This window comes from Akebia trifoliata, chromosome 10 (assembly GCF_017979445.1).
Source record: "Akebia trifoliata isolate Shusen 1 chromosome 10, ASM1797944v1, whole genome shotgun sequence".
NCBI lineage: Eukaryota > Viridiplantae > Streptophyta > Magnoliopsida > Ranunculales > Lardizabalaceae > Akebia > Akebia trifoliata.
In genome coordinates this window covers 17,510,590-17,531,918 of record NC_141384.1, presented here as the reverse complement: position 1 = coordinate 17,531,918, position 21,329 = coordinate 17,510,590, and the positions used below count along the sequence as shown (strand labels likewise).

Sequence of the window (21,329 nt, the reverse complement as noted above, 5' to 3'; positions counted from 1 at the left end):
CCTAACACATACCAGTTGATGAGGCGATGTCTAGCAGGCAGGGCAGGTCAAAGTAGAAACCTCCTTAGTCTAGCCAGCAGGGTAGCATAACACTAAGCGAGGCCAGCCTAGCCAAGCAGGGCAGGGCAGGCCTCAAGAAAATTGCGATACTGTTGCGTGCACGTCAATCCTAGAAATCCCGAAAGGGATCATTGCAGATAAATTCAACCATTTCAAAGTATCCCAATTAGGTAAACAACCTCACAGACCCTGCAGAAATCCCATGATTGCAGCTTATGGAAAGGGAAACCCTAGGGGGAGTTGGTGGGTGGGGGGGGGGTTAAAATAACACAGTAAGCAATATTAGAGGGGGGATTTTTGATGGTTTCAAGATCCTTCTAACTTGAGCGTCGGAGTGTTTGTGGTAGGTACCAGGCCACTGCGAAGAAGGAGACGCGAGGAGTGACTTCGAAACGATATGGGTTGGGGCCCTCAGAGCCGTTTACCGGATTCTGACCCACATAGGTCTAATTGTGGATGAAACCCTGCCATCTACTTATATTCAACTCAAGTTGGCCGATGGCACGTGCATGGTTGGATGTTTCAATTATCACCATCATTGTAGCTTCGAACCCTTTTCTTTTCCATTTCTCTGGGTTTTCGTCTTTTTTTTTCTTTTTAGGTTTCTCAGTTTCAATCTTCATCTTTGTTGTCGTCCACAACACCATCTTCTTCATCTATTTTCTTCTTCTGTCATCTCTGGTTCTCTCATTGCAGTCTGGAATCTAGTCAACTGGAGAAGAAAATGAGCCATCTTGATCTCCCTTAACTCGTCCCCTGACTCAGACCTTCGCTTTGCTACTAATGGACAGCTTGTTAGGATTATTGCAATAAAACCACATTGAATGACTTTGTTTATCTTATGGATATAATAGTTCATACATCACAAGTTCAAATTAATTGCAATAAAATCACATTGAATGACTTTGTTTACCTTTCATCAAGAAAGCCTTGATGATTATTTTTACCTTAATAAGTCTTACCAATCATGATAATCAAGAATTAAGAATATAAATTCTCCTCAAGGTCTTTTAGAGAATTTTTTGAAGGATATGACTATCTAAATCCTTGAGGAAGGAGATAATTTCAACAAAAAATTAAAACAGTGACATGCAATTATCCAATCTTGAGAGACCTCAATGGTCAATTACCCTCCCCCGTGTCTTAATAACTTGGGATTAGGAAAGTAATTGCTCCTTAAGTTCTACATAATTATTTTGATGGATAAATGATCCAAACCCCTTGAACTTGGTCAAGTTACATTGAAACCTTGATGAATGACCTATAATCATCAATAAGAGAAGGGTTTCAATAGTGAATTACCTTGCTTTAAGTCTCAACAAATTGAGGTTAATGGGGTAAATGACCTTTGAGAAGTTGTAAGAAAATTACCTTGAGGATGCCACAAATTACAAGAAGACCTTATTGAAAACTTCAAAGAGAAGATTAAAGGAAAGGTAAGGAGGGGCATTCAACTTCCTCCTTTCAAAACAAGGATGTAAACAAGGTTATAAGGGAGGTTACGGTGTAAAAACACTTTAACAAAATCTGTAACACATAGGGATGGGATCCTCATGTTAACAAAAAAATGACTGATCCTTCATTTGCGCAATGGCGTGTGCAAATTCGCAGGAGTTCTTGTTCATAGGACAAACCCAACAAAATCAAGCCTAGTCCATGCACCTAGAATTGACTAGGCTAAATCTAGCTTGGTCCATGCCTTATACATGGACATAATATAGTTTTGGGTTTTCTTCGGCTTCGAGCCTTTGATGGATTTTGGGGCCAAGCTTTATCCTGTAGGATTTTGGATTATCTTAGGATTAGTCCAGACAATTTTGGATGTCTACAACTCTCTAACAACACCAATGAAGTATTTCAACAAGAAAATGTCATTAAATATAATAAAAATTTAATTTACATATGCTTGTTTCTCAAAAGTAAACTTTAATATCGAATAGTTGATACAAAAACCGAAGTAGAACCTAAAATCGTTCATAATACGATTCTCTACACCTATGTACACTTGAATGAATCATATACATATATATAATGCAAAGAACAAATAAATTCAAGACAAAAAAAAAAAATGCATTTGAAATAAGATTAATACAATGCAAGAATAAACACTTAGAAACCTAAATAAACACTTACCTCCATTTAATAAAGGGATGATTTGTGGTTAATGTTTAAGAAGAAGATAGGGATGGTTTTGAAAAATTACAGCAAAAATCCTAAGGAAATAGATGAGTTCTTCCTTCGATAGACTTTTCAAATCCTAGTCCGATTTAGATGGTTAGGGCATTTGATTCGATTGAGATGATTTGGTCTTTTCATTCAGTGAGAATAGATAGTGAAAATAATGGGTGTTTGTTGTAATATGAGAATAGATAGTGAAAATAATGGGTGTTTGTTGTAATATGATTTTAGTTTTTTACTTCTTTTTTATTTTATTTATTTATTTTAAGACATCACTTAAGAGGGTGTTAGGAGGAGAGTCACCAAATACTGGTCCCACAGTTATCCTTTGGTCCAACCCAACCACCTAAGCTATCACAAGAAAAAGGGATCCCATCCGTTCAGGTTTAGACTCTGTTTTGTCAGCCCAGAGTTCTATAAAATAGATAATTTCCATATTTTTTTTTATAGAGAATTGCTATTGCCACACCAACTTTTGCTAACGCTACACCAATTGTGTGCAATTTTTGATTTGGGTAGGAATTGGTGTAACATTAGTAAACGTTGACGTGGCAATAGTAACTCTTTTTTCTTTTTTAAAGTTAGATAGATAATTGTTAGATTCGTTCGTATATAATATATATATATATATATATATATATATATTTATATATATATATATATATATATTTATATATATATAAAAAAGAGAAAAATCTAAAGCAGAGAAGGGACAGAGAAGAGTACTAGCACAATCCAATGAGATTCTCGTCTTTGATCTTGTCGAATAAATAATGCCACGTGGCAATTCACAGAACAGAGGATCCAAGTCCAACACTCCCAGCCAGGCCCCAAAGCTAGGGCAACTTCGTCCCGTCCTTCCGCCATGCCAAACATGTTGTCTTATTTTTAATTCGTATCCTATATAAAAATATCGACCCAACTGAATCTCCGCCATCTCTCTCTCTCTCTCCTAGAAATCTCTCCAACAAGCTACCGTACAACACAATCATACATCAGATCTGGATTGTGGGTGGTATGACTTTTTTGAGTTTTAAATTTTTTCTTTGGTTGTTCTTTATGCAACATGTAGGAAATGAATCTCATATCTCTCGCATGGTTGTTGTTGTTTGAATGCTTGATCTGCAAACTCATAATTCACTATCCGTTTCGGTTAATTGATGCCAATTACTTACTGCTGACAGCAACTATTTCCTTGCCAACATTACTTTGTTTTTCTTCAAATGTTTGTTTTATATTCTTTTTTGTTTGTGTTTGTGAAAGCTTTATCCTAAAAAAGTCTAGGGTTGGCTTAACAAATCCTGTTTCACCGTTCAATTCTATGTACGTTCTTGACTCGCAAGTTCCTTTTAATTGGGGTTTTATTCTTCATGCATGACCAAACATTCTCAATCGTTTTTCTCTTAGTTTATAATGTATTAGTTTTACTGCTTCATTTTCACGACTCACCATTATTTTCATCTATTTCAGTAAATGAGGAAATTTCACATCTTAATTCTATTATCAAATTAGTCGGTTATCTTCTTTTGTCATTCAAAAAATATATTAGCAACTCTTAAGGAAACTTGGGTTTCCTTTTGGCCTTGAAAACATAGTGAGTTGGTAATGTTTTGACCTAGGTTCAAAACCATGGTTCTCAAACCTGGTATCTCATTTTGTTTCCTTCCCTATGTATACTGAGTTGTCTCATTTTAGCCGTCTTCTCTGAAATGAGTTAAACCATCAAGATCAATTTAAGACTTTTTATGAATTTATATTTATATTCAAATAATATATACATATATATATTTTTTTAATATTATAAGGTGAATTTGTAGGTGCTCAATTACAAAATCTTAGTTTTTATATACTACAAACAGCTCAATCATTAAAAATTGGCTATACAATATATCTAAAATCCAAAATCCAGCATTGATCACCTCCTTCATTGTTCCAAAGCCTCACCAATTTGGTCTTATTTTTTCTTCTTGTCATTTAGTTTGGCTTGTGTTCCTCCTAGATCAATTAGGTTATCTTTGACAGTGGTCCTCCTTTGCATCTAGCAATAGAGGCAATCTTTTACCCTTTGTTGTTTGCTGAGGAATTTGGGAGGAATGCACTGGCCTTTGAAGAAAAGGAGAGGAATATTCATGATGCGATCCTGGATATTAACTTCATATGTTCCTTCGGTCTAAGTGACCTCTAAGGAAACGCTCTTTATTGATTTGGTGTTTGGATGGTACTTGCTTCTTTTGTAAAAGGCAGGGGCTAGTAAGAGGCTTGCGGCTTTTTGGGGTTTAGTTGTTATTTTCTTCTTTCTTTGAGTGTTAATTTTCATGATAGGTCGCATTGAGCTCCCCCTTTGCTTGTGTCCGCTTTCCCTTATTAATGAATTCCTTACACCAATTAAGAATAGTGGATTTTTATTTAGGTTACATGAGAAGCTGGGAATTTTTTGTATTCCTCAAAATCCTTCTGAAAAAAAAAAAGGCTTCATCAATGTCACATTATTTAGGGTCTATGGTGATTCAGTTTAGGAACCTTTGTAATGATACTATTTAGGTGTGATGCTATTGCAACACTATAGATTAGCGAATCCCCTTGTTAAAGAAACTTTACAAGCATCCGGAGATCAATAAGATTTCTTCAGTTGAGTCAATTTGTATTTAGTGACATGGAAAACTTTAAAGGTTTTATTTTTCTTACAAGACTATAGTAAGATCAACTATGTTTATGTAGTTGAATATTGGTTATTCAAGAAATAACATGTTCATAAAATGAGTGTTTTAGAGGATGATGAGTGGTAGAATAGGGAAGATAAAATAAATACTATTGATAGAATTTAGGAATAGCCACAATAGGACGTACAATATAAAAAGTTGACTAAAATGATTTTGGCTGTATAACTCAGGCAAATGACAATACAAATGGAAAGGAGCACTTTTCAAAAAGGTTTGAATTCTTCAACTGGGATCAAGTTTTCGCTTTTCAAAAAGGTTGAGTCTCACTCCCTTTGCGATTACTTGGGGTATTTGGGAGGAAAGAAAGTCAAGAATCTTTGAAGGAAAGGTGCATTATGTGCAAGAAATCTTCATTTCGATCCTTGGGTTATTATTCTTTTGGTGTAAGGCCTTCAAAGAATTCAAAGGGGTGTTCTTTGAGGATTTCCTCGTTCGTTGGGACATGATTTGTAATCTCTCAAAGGCTTAGCCCTGCTGGTGGTTTTCTTTTTCTTATTGTTGTTTCTGTTTCCTGGGTTGGTCATCTCGACGTTCCCTTTTGTTTTTCTGTAATTCTCTTTTATCTAAAAAAGAAAACGAAATGTATAAACCCTCATAAAGATTCATTTTCCATTGTTTCTGAACTTCGGGTTCTTTTTTCTTTGTTTCACGTTCCTTATAGTTTCCTTGACTGTTACTTGTAGGTTATAGTTGTTCCTTGCCATTTCTTTGTAGTGTATATTATCTTTATGCATTGACTTTGACTTTGGTTTTTATTATTCTAGATTGTGTATTGGAGGTAAATATTTTGGGTTCATGCTAAAATGTCTATGATTCAGTTGCTTCATTTAGCATTTATGCCAGCCTTCGGCTTTTGTGTTGAATCTGACTTTCTTTAAAACAAGATTCTTTAGAAATTCTCTTCTATGTGCTTTGCATTCCTTTGATATTCTTAAAATTCCAGGTACAGAAGCAGCCAAATATGATGTGCCTTGTATAGATAGACAGAATGAGATGATTGCTGTCAGTTTACCCACTAGTGGCCTGAATAACATGGATATTGACACAAGTGTAGATAATGAAGTCCTATGCATTTTTGGTTCTGAGGATTGTTTCCGAAGTATTTCCAAGGAAAACATGGATCAAATTCGAAATACAATGATGCGGCATGAAACACTATTCAAGGAACAGGTATGATGTCCTTTCCCTGCACATACACTCAACTATGATACTTTGCTATTTGTTTGGGGTATCTGGAAGGAAAGGAACTCTAGTGTCTCTGAGAATATTGAGTATTCTATTCTAGGAATCATCATTTCTATCACGGAGTTTATTTATTTTTGGTATAAAGTTTTCAAAGAATTTTAGGGTATTTTCTGAGAACATGTTGGGAAAGATGGGACTGTGTATGTTTTTGCCTAATTTGTTTGCTTTATGCCTGATCATAGACTCTCCTATGGATTCTTAACTTGGTGACAATGTCTATTCATGATTATGTTTGTTCTTTCATACTCTATAAGGTTTTGATATTATGTCTGATTTATGTTTCCTTTATTTTTTGAGAGCTGCTATTGGCACCCCAACTTTTACTTATTACACCCAAATTAAAAATAAAGGAAATAAGTGAATGGCTGAGAATAAGTAAAAGTTGGGGTGCCAATAAAAGTTCTCTCTTTTTTTTGTTGCTAGATTTCTATTTTTTGGGTTTAGAATTTATATGAACTTAATCATAAGTGTAAACAACTACTGAAATTGTTTGAACAAGTTCTGTAATGTTGAGATTATAATTTGAGCCAAACCTTTGTAATATTTGAAAAGTGTGTTCTGATCTTTAATTGGGGGGTGATAAATAATTTAAGAAATTACGTAAAAGTTGGGGTGCCAATTGAGGCTCTTTTTTAAATCAAGTCTTTCATCTTCTCTAAATTTTGCTTACCGAATATCTTTATACTTCAGGTTCAGACATTGCATAAGCTGTACAATATACAAAAATCAGCGATGCTGGAAATAAAAAAGGTGATTTGTTCTCAGGCTCAAGTTCTGCCATTTAGTTCTGACACTATTTCAGATCAGGAGAGTCAATTTCATAACTTTGTTGCGGAAGGAAAATCTTTAAGACAGGCTTCTGCGACTTCTCAAGCTTATATGGAAGAATCACATGTCTTGTCCCTGCATTCTATTCGTGCAGTCAAAGAATTTACCAGTTATGATCCCAAAACGTCTTCCTGCATGAATAATGCTGAAGTCAAAACTTTGCCAAGTGCCCCGAAAAAACTAAGGAAAGAAATCGATCTCGAAAGGCTCCCAGAAGACTATATGGATGAGTTTGAGAATCAGAATGAACCCAATAGCTATGAAATACGAGATGTCAAAACCTGTTTGTCTGAAGAAGGTCAAGAGACATTTCAGGTTTCATGTGTTGGAAGTAATTTGTCTGTTCTTCAAGTAGAGTCTCCAAGTTTGAACCAGAGAGATCAAAGATCTGACATTACAGCACTTCTTGAACCACAAGGGATTTCTGAGTGTTATGAACGGGCTCCAGAAACCAGAAGTCGCGAAATTAACGCTAAGGACAACAAATTGAAGGATGATCCATGCAATCATCTGCCCGCAGCTGCAAACTCCATTGTCTATGAGGAATCAAACCAGTCATTTACTGAGCACACGGAAAAGCCTTTATGGTTGCCTAAGGTCAATATTCATCCCATTGCATGTGTCATAGGGGCAGCATGGATCTTTTTGTCCTTTTCATACTTCTATTGGATACTTTTAGGTCTATTATGGAAAGAGTAGGACTAGCCTGACTAACTTAGTAAGGAAGAAAGGCCTTACTAAGGCTCATCCACTGTCAAAACAAAACTTCGAAATCCGTAACAAATCTTGATGTTTTGTTTCGATGGTGGATGAGCCTTGGTAAGGCCTTTTGTTCCTTACTAAGTTAGTCAGGAAAGTGTTTTTGTTATGGAAACATTTGCATCCATGTCATCCATACATGTGGCTGATTAATCTGTGCAATCTGTTGGGGCTACCTCTTCGATAGGCCATACACTGGCTCCTTAATTCCTTTCGCCTGCTCTTGAATGAAGAAATGGAAATAGACTTACCAGTTGAGCCCTTCTCTGGAACCCTAAATTAAGCAAAAGGGCGGGGGTACAAAGGAGATCAACCGCTAGGGAGATAGAGAGAAAACTGCTTTTTAAAAAACACAAAACAAATAATAACTCGTATTGGTTGACAAATTTAATGTAGATATAGATTTTCGTAGTAAAATATGGGTAGCAGTTCATAAGAAAGCACCAAGCATTTGGATTTCCTTTCATTATGAAACTGGATTCAGCCCATTCTAGAACCTGTTGACCTATTGAACAGTCCATATTTGATGAGTCATTGGGTCATATGCAGGGAAAGGAATGGAGAGAATTAGCTGTATATCCACGATGGTAAAAAAAAACCATATGTACAAATCATTTCTTCTTTAAATCCACAAAAATTGGAACTTTTTCTTTGAACAGTGATAGCTATTATATTTCATAGTTTGTAGAAGTTTTTTGCAAGTCCTAAGAATAATTTTAAGACCCTAAGATTTCGTACTCAATTGAATTTGTGTGTGGTATGACTTTTAGCATTCATGTGAGACTTATGCTGTGTGACCTAGAAAACTAGACTGTAGGTTGAAGTTCACAGAAGGACGGAGAACTTGATTCTAACCAGGATTTAAGGTAATAAACAGCTACTCCAATAAGAGAACGATTAATAAACAGCTACTCCAATTCTAACCAGGATTTAAGGTAATAAACAGCTACTCCAATAAGAGAACGATTAATAATTAAACTAGTGATGATTGAATTGGACAAAAGTGGATGTAGAGCACGGAAATTTGTAGAACTAGAAGAGTTGAAAGAGAAGGGATACCCCAATGGTAGGTTTGTTGGGATTTTATGACCCTTTTAAAGTTCAATGAATCACAAGAACCTAACGTTTATGGGGGTTGAACCTCATGTTCATGGGTGTTGTGAACCTCATGGGTCTTTGGATACCCTACTAGCAAGCAAAGGAATGAAGCCAGTAGGAACATAAATCTACATCTCCCAGGACACCTAAATTATTTGATTTATAGTAACTGTAGGTCCTTTTTTTTTTTTTTTTTTTTTGTATTTGATCCTTGGTCCCTGAATGCGCTCCTTACGGGGTTGTGGTCCTGTTTTTTTTTTATAAGTGAAGATTTTATTAAAAGGGAATGGTTGAGATGACTGGCCAAGCAAAGCGAGGAAAATAAGAAAAACAACAATAACCCTTAAGAACTCCCCACACAATTTCAAACCCAATCCCATCTGCCCAGGAAGTCCTCAAAAAAGACCCCCCTAGCTTCAATGAAGACCGAGCTCCAATGAAAGAGAAAGCTTAAGACATCCACTGTAATCTCATGCGCTTCTCTCTCCTTTGCCTCGACAACCCTTGCGTTTCTTTCCCTCCACCACCCACCACTCTCCCCCAACAAACATCAAAAGGATCCAAGCTCCATAACTTCCTCTTAAAAGCTGATAATCCTCTTCCCAATTCAGCCCAACTATCAAAAACAGCCTAGATCATCCTAGGGAGGCAACCAAAAACACCAAAATCCTGATCCCATTTCAGCCCAAGTGTGAAATGCACTTTGATAATCTAGTCAGCCACAGTTCGATAAAGTTTGGAGTTTTAGAGCAGAATCTTTCTTACCTTTGCCTTTATTTTGTAGCTTTTATATGCTCTTCCTCTGCCTGTTATGCATTCATTGATGTGCTCTTGAATCATGGGTCTGATTGGGACTAGTGGTGTCGTGGAGCATCATCTCCTCTTTATAATTGTGTGTTAAACCTTTTATAACAGTTCCACCCGATTAGTTCTAGTTTAATGAGCACGTGTTATTACCTTCGTAACCATTTATGATCTCATCTCTCTTACGTGGATTCGCTCGTCTCCTAAAAGTTACAATCTACTTTCCAAGAAATTTTCTTCTTGTGGGTGATAGGATTTGGTGCCATGCAAACGAAATTCCGGGGATCATTTTATCTTGCTATCTTGTCTAAGTTTGTTATCCTTAGGGATACTACTTATTAACATTGAGATGGATCATGTGTTCCACAACCTTTAAGTGCCTGGCCACTTATTAAATAAAACACTAATGCTTGAGCCCACAACTTATTAACTGAAAAAAACATAAAAAAGGCCAAAATAGAAAACTAAATAAATCCTAAGAGTCTGTTCATTAGCGCTTTTTGCGCCGACTTTTATAGTTTTGAGCTGCAAAAGCCATTTAAGTCATGTTTGATTATGATACTGCAGCTTCCACTACTTTGAAACGAAGCCAAAAGCTGAGTTTTATGGAAGTAGCATTGAGGGTGCTTCGCGCAAAGTCAAACAACGAAAAAACGTATGGGGTGAAATGACAATTTCACTCCTCATAGTTTTTATTATTTCCAAGTATACCAGGATAGAAACGAGTCCTTAATTTCGATCAACCATTACCCTCTTCACAACATAAATGACGGTCCTATTTTGGGGGTTATGGTTGTGTTTTGGCCATTTTAACTCATCCAATGAGTCAGTCTCGATCCATATCAGCCCACATGCACTCTCCAAAGGTATTGCACATTGGGTCTTCAAGTCCTCTTCATAGTTTTCATTGATCCACAAGAGAATTTGTGGTTTCCTCTTCCTGTGATAATACTCAAGGGGGTGATGATTAGATGTCCCCATCACTATGCTTAGTTTTAATAAAAATTACTGAGTAGAGAACTCCGTCAGCTACTCAATCGGCTTCTGCTCCCATTTGCAAGGACCATATACTTGAATCATTTTCCCCCTTTGGCGCAATTGAGACAAACCCTCAAGTACCATTGTGGGTTAGATGCCATTTCATTGCCACCTCCAGTGCCTACCTACTAGCCCAAGGATAAAGGCAAGGGAAAGGTTCCATAAACTACTTTGCCGTCAAAATAACAGCCCCTTGGAAAGGAGTTCAAGTTGGCTCCTCCTTCTAGTGCAGGTAAAAGAAATCCTACTCTGCCTTCGAAACTATTTTGCTTGTTCGGGATCCACTTGCTAGACATCTTGAAGCTCGGGCTGGTCCTCCCCAAAAACGTTACGCATCGAAGAAATACATGAAGTGGCGGTTGAATGCCTCAACCACAAGTTCTGGTACCCCAACTCTTCAAGAGCTCTCGCCATTCCATTTTTCTTGTCTATAACTTCTATTCTCTTTGGGTGTTTACTGGGGTGGGCTCGATGAGAACATTGAGCAAGTAGGTCCTACCTTCTTCTTGAAGTTCACGGTTGATGGACTTCTTATTACAGTCACGGACTCGACTGTGAAAGATCCACGTTTTGCATACAAATTATTGAGGGGGATGATGCTTCCATTGGGTTGATAAATATTTAGGAGACTTTTCCAGGACGATGTTCGTTAGTTGAAAGCTTGCTGCATGTAAGCTTCTCTCTTTTGTTATCTTTTTTTTTGTGTGTTAGTCATGCCAACAACATTTACCATTTGCTAGTTTGAGGTTTTTGACTATTTTGTGTAGGATAAGTTGAGGTGGAGGGACCTTTCCTAGGCCTATTCTACTCGTTTATCTAGGTGAAAGAATCAGTGGTTGCCCTAGAAGCCTTAAAGGAGGAAATGAGAGCGAGGAAGAGGAACATAGCATAGCAACTCTAATGTCGGAACTTGATTTTGTCAAAGAGTAGTTGGTCGGTAGGGAGAATGATTATCTAATTATATATAGGTCAATCAGGAGCTCAAAGTTTATAAGAAGAGAGTAGATGACATGGGAGACTCGGGCCTTGTGTGGATGCCTAGAGCCAAAAGTACTCTAGGATGGATATGCGTTTGAGAACCAAATTATGTGAGGTACTTTCAGAAGTACTTCTGTACTGGAATTGCATTTGAGAACCATCCTGTCTTCTGAAAAAAGACCAAAATATCGTTATATTCAACCTGTTACTGTTTTTTGTCCTCTAATGTCATACTATGCCCTCAAACTGTACTAGTTGAGATTTTAACTACAAATATTGATATAATATGTATTTAAACCCAACCATACTATTTTTTTTTTTTAAATGGCAGCACCTCCCCTAAAAATGGGATATTTACACCTATCACTTGTTTAAGTACCTATATAAATATCTATATATCCATAAAATTTCTCTATCCATTAAAAAAAAAACATGTCTCATACATCATTCTTATATACATCCATCCATAAATAAATCTCATAGATGCAATCCACAAAAATCTATCTAAGAAAAAACATCATAACTAACACATCTCCTTTGTCTTCAATCTGCAGAAAAAACATCATACCTCTGAACCCTCTCTTATGTTCAAAGTTATCCATGCCCTTAGTTAAACTTCACTCATTGGTCTCACCGAATATAATGTCCAATTCTTTCATGTATTCGAGTCCCTTGGAACGATATTCGCCTTCATTTGGATGAGTCTATAAAAAGAACATTAATATAGATTATTCAACTGAAAATAATGCAATTGCTCAATTGTTTGAGTATTACCCACCAAGACTCATCCATAACAATTACATTTTTTACTCTATCCCAATTCCATTCATGTTCATTAGACCATTACAACTCTTCCAATCTGCCTTTGTTTTATCCCAGTGGTTCTTAAGTTGATTCTGTTCAATATTTATATTTGCCCTCTTCTTAAGCCCAGAATGAAGGATTGACCAACCTGGCTTATCTAAACTAGGGCCATTTCTACGACCTTCTTGGATCAGTTCAAGTCATATATCGATAAAAATCTTGTGGATATCTCATATCCATTGAAATTTTGATTGGTGATATGCCACCTCCTTCCCCTTAAATTGGGTTTGGGATATTTTCTAATGAGGAGGGTTCTATTCATGAGTTAATTTTGATGGTTTTAGGTTCTTCGTTTTTTTGGTGTAAGTTAGATGTAGCTTTTAAAGGGATTTTCTTTGAGGAGTTTGTATTTAAGTGGACTCTTTGTGTTCTTTGTAAGTTTTTTTTTTTTCTTTTCGTTCCCTTTGTACTTGCGGCTGGTCATCTCGACCTCTGTCTTTAGTAATGTATCTTTTTCACCTATCAAAAAATTAATAAATATATAAGTACACAAAACTTAGACCATTCACCATATCCATGTCTTTCAAAAACTCATTTCACCAAAAGAATAATCCTAAACCTAGAATTTATTTAAGAAAAGTAACAAAGGACTAATCAATTAAATTAGTGCATTTTTTTATAAGTAAATTTGTGCAATCAACATAGCAAAATAGAAACAGTGGGAGTTTCAACAAGGAATTAAATTATTGCCATAGATGCAATAATCAGAATATTTTAAGAAATTACTAGAATCAAATGAATTTACATCAATAGGATCATCAAAAACTATGAAAATTAATTTCCTTCACCACTGCATAAAAATTTCCACCAAAACTCAAGATCTAGATTACATTCCAACTAATAGAAACAGTGTTCACCAGCTTTAACATGGTTGGGTTGTTCTATAGAAGGGATTTTGGAAATACCAAGAGCATCAACAGCCCATGAAATTTTGTTATTGAGTCACATTCTTACAATCTTGCATGATAATACACTATTTATGTACCATAAACATTTCTTCAAATAAGACATAAGCATTTCTTCAAATAAGACATAAGCATGTCATCTTAGTCATGGTAGAGAAATTTCGTGTTTTTAGAAATTTCTACAGAATCCCTTCAAAACCACATGAAATTGCTTAACAACAACAACAAAGAAGGGAAAACCCCTTGATTCTTGTGATGGATAATTAAGTGAAGAACAATAAAATAACATAATTTATTTTTTTATGTGTATAAAATAATAGAAATTACCTTTTTCCAATTCAAAAGTTCAACCAGTCTCAAGTGTTTAAGAAAGGGTTTCATTGCAGCAGAGAGGGTTCTATTTCAACAAAATCCAGAAGATTTCATTCCAGTCCCAAGTGTTTTAACCTAGGCAAAAAAGTGATAAATCCATGAGATTTCATGGTGGAAAATAGGGTTTTACCTTAGGGATCAAGGAGAATGGCTTCCTCTTCATAAAATACCCGCGATTGGTGTTCGTTTTCCTCTTCATGATTGGGGTAGCTTCTCAATGCAGAACACAGTGACGAGAAAGAGGGTTTCAATGGGTTTTGAGAGATTTTGTGGTAGAATAATTGAAAAAGGGCAAGGGTATTTTCGTTACACAACCGATATTTTGATGCGAGCCATTTGAAGAGCAACAAAGTCGGGCTTCTATCCTTGGAGCATTTTTCTCTCTTGCACGGAGACTTTTTTGGTGCAACTATTTTATCCAAACACTTGTGGGAGTACTTTTAACTCTGCGTAGGAGCCAGAAGTACTTCACTCCTACAATCCAAATGCCACCTTGGTGGTTAAGGCCGAGGAGAAATGGTCATTTGATGAAAATTCAGTGTTATATTCTTTGATGAGGACATTCTGCAAGATTCGTCCTCTGATGATGCTGCTTCTGCTAATATTCCTCAAGACCCGTCCCTATTGTTTTGTCTCTTTTGCCGTTGCCACCACTCCTTAGGATCCATTCGTAGTTGATCTTACCATCATTTCTGCCCGTGCCCCTTTAGAGTCGGCTCAGCCTGCTCAGTTTTATCCCCCTTCAGTTGAAGAGCTTGATCAACCTTCCGTCGATCCGATGGTGTAGGGGACTTCTAGACAGGTTTAGTGAATTCGAACATTTTTTGAATATTTCTTTTATGATGTTTGAGCTTTTTGTATGGATTTATTTACTCCACTCTGATTGGAGTTTTGTTCTTTTTGACATAAACATGATTTCTACCTAGCCGAACGTTCTGAGCTTGGTTTACCGTAATACTCATCTAGCTCTTAAGGAATAGTTCAACATCCCCATCCATATGCAATCAACGAGTTTGCGACTGAAGGAGTTGGCAATGTTTGGGGTTTACCTTGTTTCTTGCTCCCCGAAATGTCAAGCCTTTCCATTTGGATGATGCGTCAACAAGATAATATCTGTATCCTTATGTCCTGTCCATTTTTCTTGTTAGTGACTGGATCTGTCTGCTTTGTTTATTTTTTTTCCTTAGCAACTGGATTCGTTTGCTTCTTATTCATCTTAAAATTCTCTTGTCATACATTTTTTCACATTCTTTTTGGTTGGAAAATTTGGGATTTAATCAATGACCACTTGTAAGCTGCGTAGATATCGAATCAATCCTATCAATTCCCAAACAATTAAAAGAAATTTGAAGCACATGGCCACATTGGGGGGCCTGACTAGTCCACATGTTCTCCATAAGATCTGAAATAATAAAATCTGACCACTAGTCCACATGTAAATTTTCATTGCTTGAAAAATTTAGGTTTCCCAGTGCTGACAAGAACTTGAATGTATAGTCAATGGACTAATAAAAACATCTTACAACAACACAAAAGTGCACCTCTTAAAATGACCGGATAGTTTTTAGTTCTTTGCTGTGTCGGACATGCTTTGAGACAACGCGAACCCGCGTCAATACATCCTACCACGTAGTCTATGTCACACTTTTAATGATTTTCAATAAAATAATGACCTCTAAAATAGGATTGGTTGCGTTTTATTCTCCACAAACTAATTTATTAAATTTTTAAAACAACTATAGTTTGATATTACAAGTCTTATGGTATTTATTGAGTTATTAGATAGCTTTGTGGTGTTCACTCTTAATGTATTTAATTTTTAGCCAGACATGGCTTTAGATAGAAGTGAATGGAGAAAGAGGATTTGTCTAGCCAACCCCGAATACATTCAAGATAAGGCTTTGATGATAATGATATAGTTCTTTACTTTTATTTATTTATAGATCTTCTAATTTAAATATAGTTGAAGTCGTGAATTGTAATACTTGCCTACGAACATAAAAAGTTTTTGGGCTTTTCAAAGTAGTTGTGTCAGACACCTCATGCCCATGTCGAACACAAGTGTTTGTGCCATTCATACATCAAACTCTCCCTTTTAATCCAAGTATATGATTTTTTTCTTCCACTTCACCAAATACTATGGGTAAATCTCTTTGTTAATATTCTGTGTACTTGCGTAGTCGCATCTTTCAATTTCTGTTGGATTTGTTCCATGTAGATGTCCAGTTCTTGTATGAAACGGGTAAGGGAACTTTTAATTTATGTCTCCTAACTGGCACATGCCATCCTGCTTTTATTGTATAAAGTCACGGGCCTTGAGGACTTTGAATCTCTTTATTCACATCAAGCGTACGCAAACCTTTAGGGAGCAAGGATGATTAATATCTCCTCTGAACTTTCTTTGCAATACTACAATGATAGAAATATTTAGTAGCAAACTTAGAGGAGCTCTAGGATCTTGCTGACCTAATGACCAGTCTTGACAGAGCTACCTGGAATGTCACTGAAGAAAATAGGATGGAGTGGACCTGTATCAAAAGAACAAACTTCAATGTTAACTCCTTCGCATAGGTGATCATGGATTGCGATCACCTTCCTGTCCATTACCCTTTAAATACTATTTGGGGTTCGAAGGCCCCTTCTAAAGTGCGAATCTTCACTTGGTTAGCCACTTTGAATAAACTTCCCACACTTGATCTTCTTGTCTCCCGAGGTTTCGTGGCCCCCAATTGTTGTGCTCTCTGTCTAGCTAATGGTGAGTCCGTTGATCATATTCTTTTACATTGTGAACTCTCCTATGCTTTATGGAGACACATTTTTGGCCTTTTTGGGATTTCATGTATCATCCCAAATGCAACTTTTTCGCTTTTTCAGGGGTGGGATTTGTCTTGTTTCTCAAGGAGCGAATATTTTGTGGAGGCTACTTCCCTTTGCCATTTGTTGGGGAATATGGCTGGAAAGGAATGGTAGGATTTTTAGAGGGCGGATCTTGAATTTTCGAGCGATTTCCCTAAACATTTTGGGTATTGTATTTTTTTGGTGTAAGCTTTACCCTGATTTTAAGGGAGTCTTCTTTGAGTAATTTTTTTTTTTTCCGGTGGGAGACTATTGTAGATCGTTAGGGGTTGTTGGGTTAGTCACCTCAACCGCACTGCTAGTCACCATTGTATTCTGCTTGTTCATTAATAAATTTATACTTATCAAAAAAGACTTGGAGGAACTTCTTCTAGTTGTTCTACTTCTGTTTAAACTCATTATCAAACCCTTCTTACATGTTTCCTACTGTATTCCAATGCAAGGAGAACTTCTATCTAGAAACTAATGCCAGATGGAAGATACCAAAACCATAAAACATGGTTGTAACTTGATTGAATCAATAGAGATGATCATGCTGATCATATAAACTTGACCTCCTTAGCAGACTGTCGTCCGGATTCATGTGTCAGTATAGCCCAAGTGTCCATGAAATTAGACATCTGCAAGTGTGAACCTGTGCAACGGCATAAAGTTGTGGATGTGAGTTCTGGAGGTCAACTTTTCACTTGCCTCCTCAAGGACACTGTCCCCTATATGTATAGTTGAAGTATTTCAACTTTAGTTTAAGTGCAGAACACTCCAGTATTTTACTTGTGAAGTGCTGACATGTTGGTTAAAGATGGAAATGTCTCTTATTACTCTTTGTCCTAGCATATAGTTGGGAACAGGTCTAGTTGGCATCACCTTAGTAAGCCATCTGTACGTGCCAAGATATGTTTTTTTATGTTTCCTTTTCTTATTTAGAAGTTCTTTTCATATAAGTATTTATGCTATTTGACATGGCTTCCTCCATTGCGTTCAGACACATTTAGAATGGTGTCAGATGTACTTATCATGGAAAACCCAATGCTCTGACACATGTATAGTTTCATATATTATTAGTTGGTCAGTGGAGGGAAGAAGCCTATGCATTCAGGATTTTCTTGCAAGCAACATTTGAGGTCTAGGTCTTGTTCAATGTATTGGTAGTTTGCTAGAATGAGATGGTTGTCATTAACATCATCAAAACCTTTTTTCAAAAAAATTGGAGCCGGCTGATCGAATCACGTTCCTACATTCAATATGAAGGCACGTGAGAAGATGTCAAAGAACACTGGATGCCAACCTGGTGTAACCCTTTTCTTTTATTCGGACTTCGGACAAGCATGTAGTGTAATTATGAGAATTATAGGAGCCTATGACTAGAGTTTGAAGAGTAGAGTTTTGTTTTTATTTTTGGGTTTTTTATTATTTTCAGCCAGGGACATTATTGTTAGAATATTATAACCCTAAGTTTATTCACAATTATGAGAATTATAGGAGTCTATGACTAATTCCTACTAATTGTAGGGTGTCACAAATTTAGATTTTTAGGAATTCTTTTAGCTACGTAGAGATTCGATTTGATTTTTATTTCAACAGTCTAATCTTGTAACGATTCTATCATTAGATTTCTTATTTGGTATTTTAGTTTTATTAGGATTCTTAGATAGGTTTTCTTTTTGTATAGATTGTTTTACGATTTATTTACAGAGAGGTTATGGAATAAAGAATTAGTTTCTTTTAATTGAGTTTCTTGGTGTGAGATCTCCATTATTCTTACTTATCAAAAAAAGTTGTCAATTATTTTTGGTGTGATTCCTTGGTTCTATCCTTTCATCCCTTCTATTTCTCTTTTCTTGATTTTCTTGAATTTAAGAACTTTTGAATTCTTGATAATCCTTTCCCTCTATCCATAACTTACGAACCTTAATGTTTAATCTTTTCTTTTACTTTATAAACCTAAATCCCTAATCGTAATTGCAAAATGTCAAAATTAAACGTGACAACTTATACCCTTTTGGGTTACCCTAAACCTGCACAATAATCCTGCAGTAACCCAAATCCTTAGCCCACTTCCAAATCAGATTTCCTATCCCCACATATTACACTTCTTCCCTCTTCGCCCTGCATCAATATTGGTGGAGGTTTACTAGAATGATATGCTATAATACTTTAAATTGCACTTACAAGTGGCAGTTGGCACGAAGGGCCTGATGGGTCCATGTATTTTGCTACCTCACCCACTACCCCAGCTAAGCCAAAAGCGATTGTTTTCTTTTTCCCTTTTATATTTAAAAAAAATTGAATTAAGTCATATTCTTGATTTACATGGGGAGTTTGAGCTGCCATGTGTGAGAAATCCCTGACTGCAGATGTTTCTCTCCCGTCTATGTAGGGAGCTCCTCCTCTTGTTATAATTTTTTGTCCATGCAAGTATTCAATAGTGTGAATTTAGATAGCTCCATGTACACACAAACTTAATAACTGTAACAATAAATTAAGGGAGCTGCTATTTGCACTCCAACTTTTACTTATTACACCGCAATTTTCAAATTATTTATCACACTCTAATTAAAGATTAAAAACACACTCTTCAAACCTTCCAAAGGTTTGGCTCAAATTATAATCTCAACATTACAAAACATTATAATTCTTGCTCAAATGATTTGAGTGCTTGTTTACAATTATGATCAGGTTCATATAAAATCCTGAACCCAAAAAATAGAAATCTAGCAACAAAAAAAATGAGAGCTTCTATTGGCACCCCAACTTTTACTTATTCTTAAAACTTGGGGGTGCCAAAAGCAACTCTCTAATTAAACTAATTAAAGCTTATTTGAATGAATTTTGACTCATAATCCAAGTATCCAACAGGGGGGATCCACAAAAAAAGGAGAAAATAGATGTTTTTTTTTCTTCTTCTTTTCCTTAGCCTAGAGGATATCCTTTGAGGGACCCTTTTAGATGTGGGTCTCAACCAATTTTCAAGTGTTTTTCTTGTTGAAAAATTAAAGTTAAAATAATGGAGTCCATCTTGTTTAACTGATAATAATGCTAGATTCACTCTTTCGTTTGCAGGGCTTATCGCAAAATTCTGTTGAACACAAAGAACTTCATAAGGGCACAACTCATGCGCAAGCCACGGGGAGCAATACTTCAGCTTCAACTCAAGTGTATCAATCTGTAGACAGCAACCATTCTGTTATGTCTCATTTAAAACTAGATGAAAAACAGCTGAATAATTCAGCTGATGGAGGCTCAGTTTCTACAAATCCTGCCATTTGTCCTCAGAGTTCTTCGACCCTAAAAAATTTCGTCTCAAAGAGCCTTAACTATCTGTGTGTCCAAGGGTCGCCTTCCCTAGAAACCGGATCAGTTTCAGGAAAGCAAAATTTGAACTCTTGGGCTATAACCTACCAAACAAGTGAGGATGGCGGGAACGAGGACCCAAATAGTTCAGGCCATGGAAGCAACAGTATGGAGTCCCACAACAGGAACGTTTGCAAGGATGGTAACCTCAGCATTTTCACGATCAATAACGACCCTAAATTTGGTGATAATGTCAGTGAAGCAGTTGTTGTAACAGAAAGTAGTGAGAATCTGGAAAACGAATTGACTTTGGAAGAAGCATGTGAAAGCATTGCAGCAAAGATATTGCTCAGTTTTGCACCCCACAGATCACAGGACCATGCTAAGGAGGAAGGTTGTGAGAACCAAATTGAGGTAGAATCAAACATAGCAAGTAGAGATGTCACAAAGCGGGCTCTATGTGAGAGAAGGAGCATGAACTATAATGATGAAGATTTTACGAATGAAACTGTAAAATGGACAAAATCCGTACAAGGGAGGAGGCGGACCTCAAGAAGACCCAGGTGACCCCATTTTTCTTGAGAGCCATTTTCATGTATAGGTCGGTCTTTTGTTGTTTACTTTTTTTACCCATAAAGAACATGTTTGTTCAGATGGTATATAGAATGTTTAGTGATGGTCTTGTTTCTTCTGCTTTTTCCAAGTCGGGAAAAGCTTGGAACTAAATTTTTTGGAAACAAAGATGTTTGTTAACATAATTATCCATGGTTATAAAATGATCATTCTGCAAAAGAAAGTTAGAGATTGAATTAGTGTTCAATTGGATGGAATGGTTTCTTGTGGGAACGTACATTTACTAAGCTTAGGGGTCAGAAAAGGTGGTGGTATTAACTCTACATACGCCCTTCAACTTAACTTAGTTAGTACCTTTATTTATATATGTATGAGCTAGGATTTCTTTTTTAAGGGGAACAACTATAAAACTTAGAATACCCCTCCTTCATAAGGAAATTATGGGGAATTATACAAATTCAGTATCTTGAACCTCCTAAAAAATTCTATCTTCTTCAATGGTTCTTGAAATTTGACTTTGAAGAAAATGAAATTTTAAGAGGGAAGAGTAAAAATGTTACCAAATAGATTACTGATTTAATCAGCTAGTCCTTTATTCAAAGAATTTTACGAATTAGGAGTTTGTGACTATGGACCTCTGTCGTCTCTAACAGTCTAATGAAAATGATTTAAATGTCATTCATTTACAAACTTACAATAAAAAAAAAACCCCAAAAACAGTCATCTTCAATGTCTTGGGTTAGATCATTTTCCCTCATCT

At 36.2% G+C, this 21,329-nt stretch overlaps 1 protein-coding gene across 1 annotated transcript; it reads left to right on the top strand.

The window, feature by feature from the left end:
• The first annotated feature begins 3,080 nt into the window (after positions 1 to 3,080).
• On the top strand, positions 3,081 to 20,792 carry LOC147393204 (uncharacterized). The gene is made up of 4 exons (XM_086455348.1): positions 3,081 to 3,253; positions 5,902 to 6,128; positions 6,894 to 7,628; positions 19,766 to 20,792. Exons 2-4 carry the CDS (start codon positions 5,952 to 5,954, stop codon positions 20,561 to 20,563), a joined length of 1,710 nt encoding a protein of 569 aa, XP_086311474.1. The 5' UTR covers positions 3,081 to 3,253; positions 5,902 to 5,951; the 3' UTR covers positions 20,564 to 20,792.
• The last annotated feature ends 537 nt before the right edge of the window (positions 20,793 to 21,329 follow it).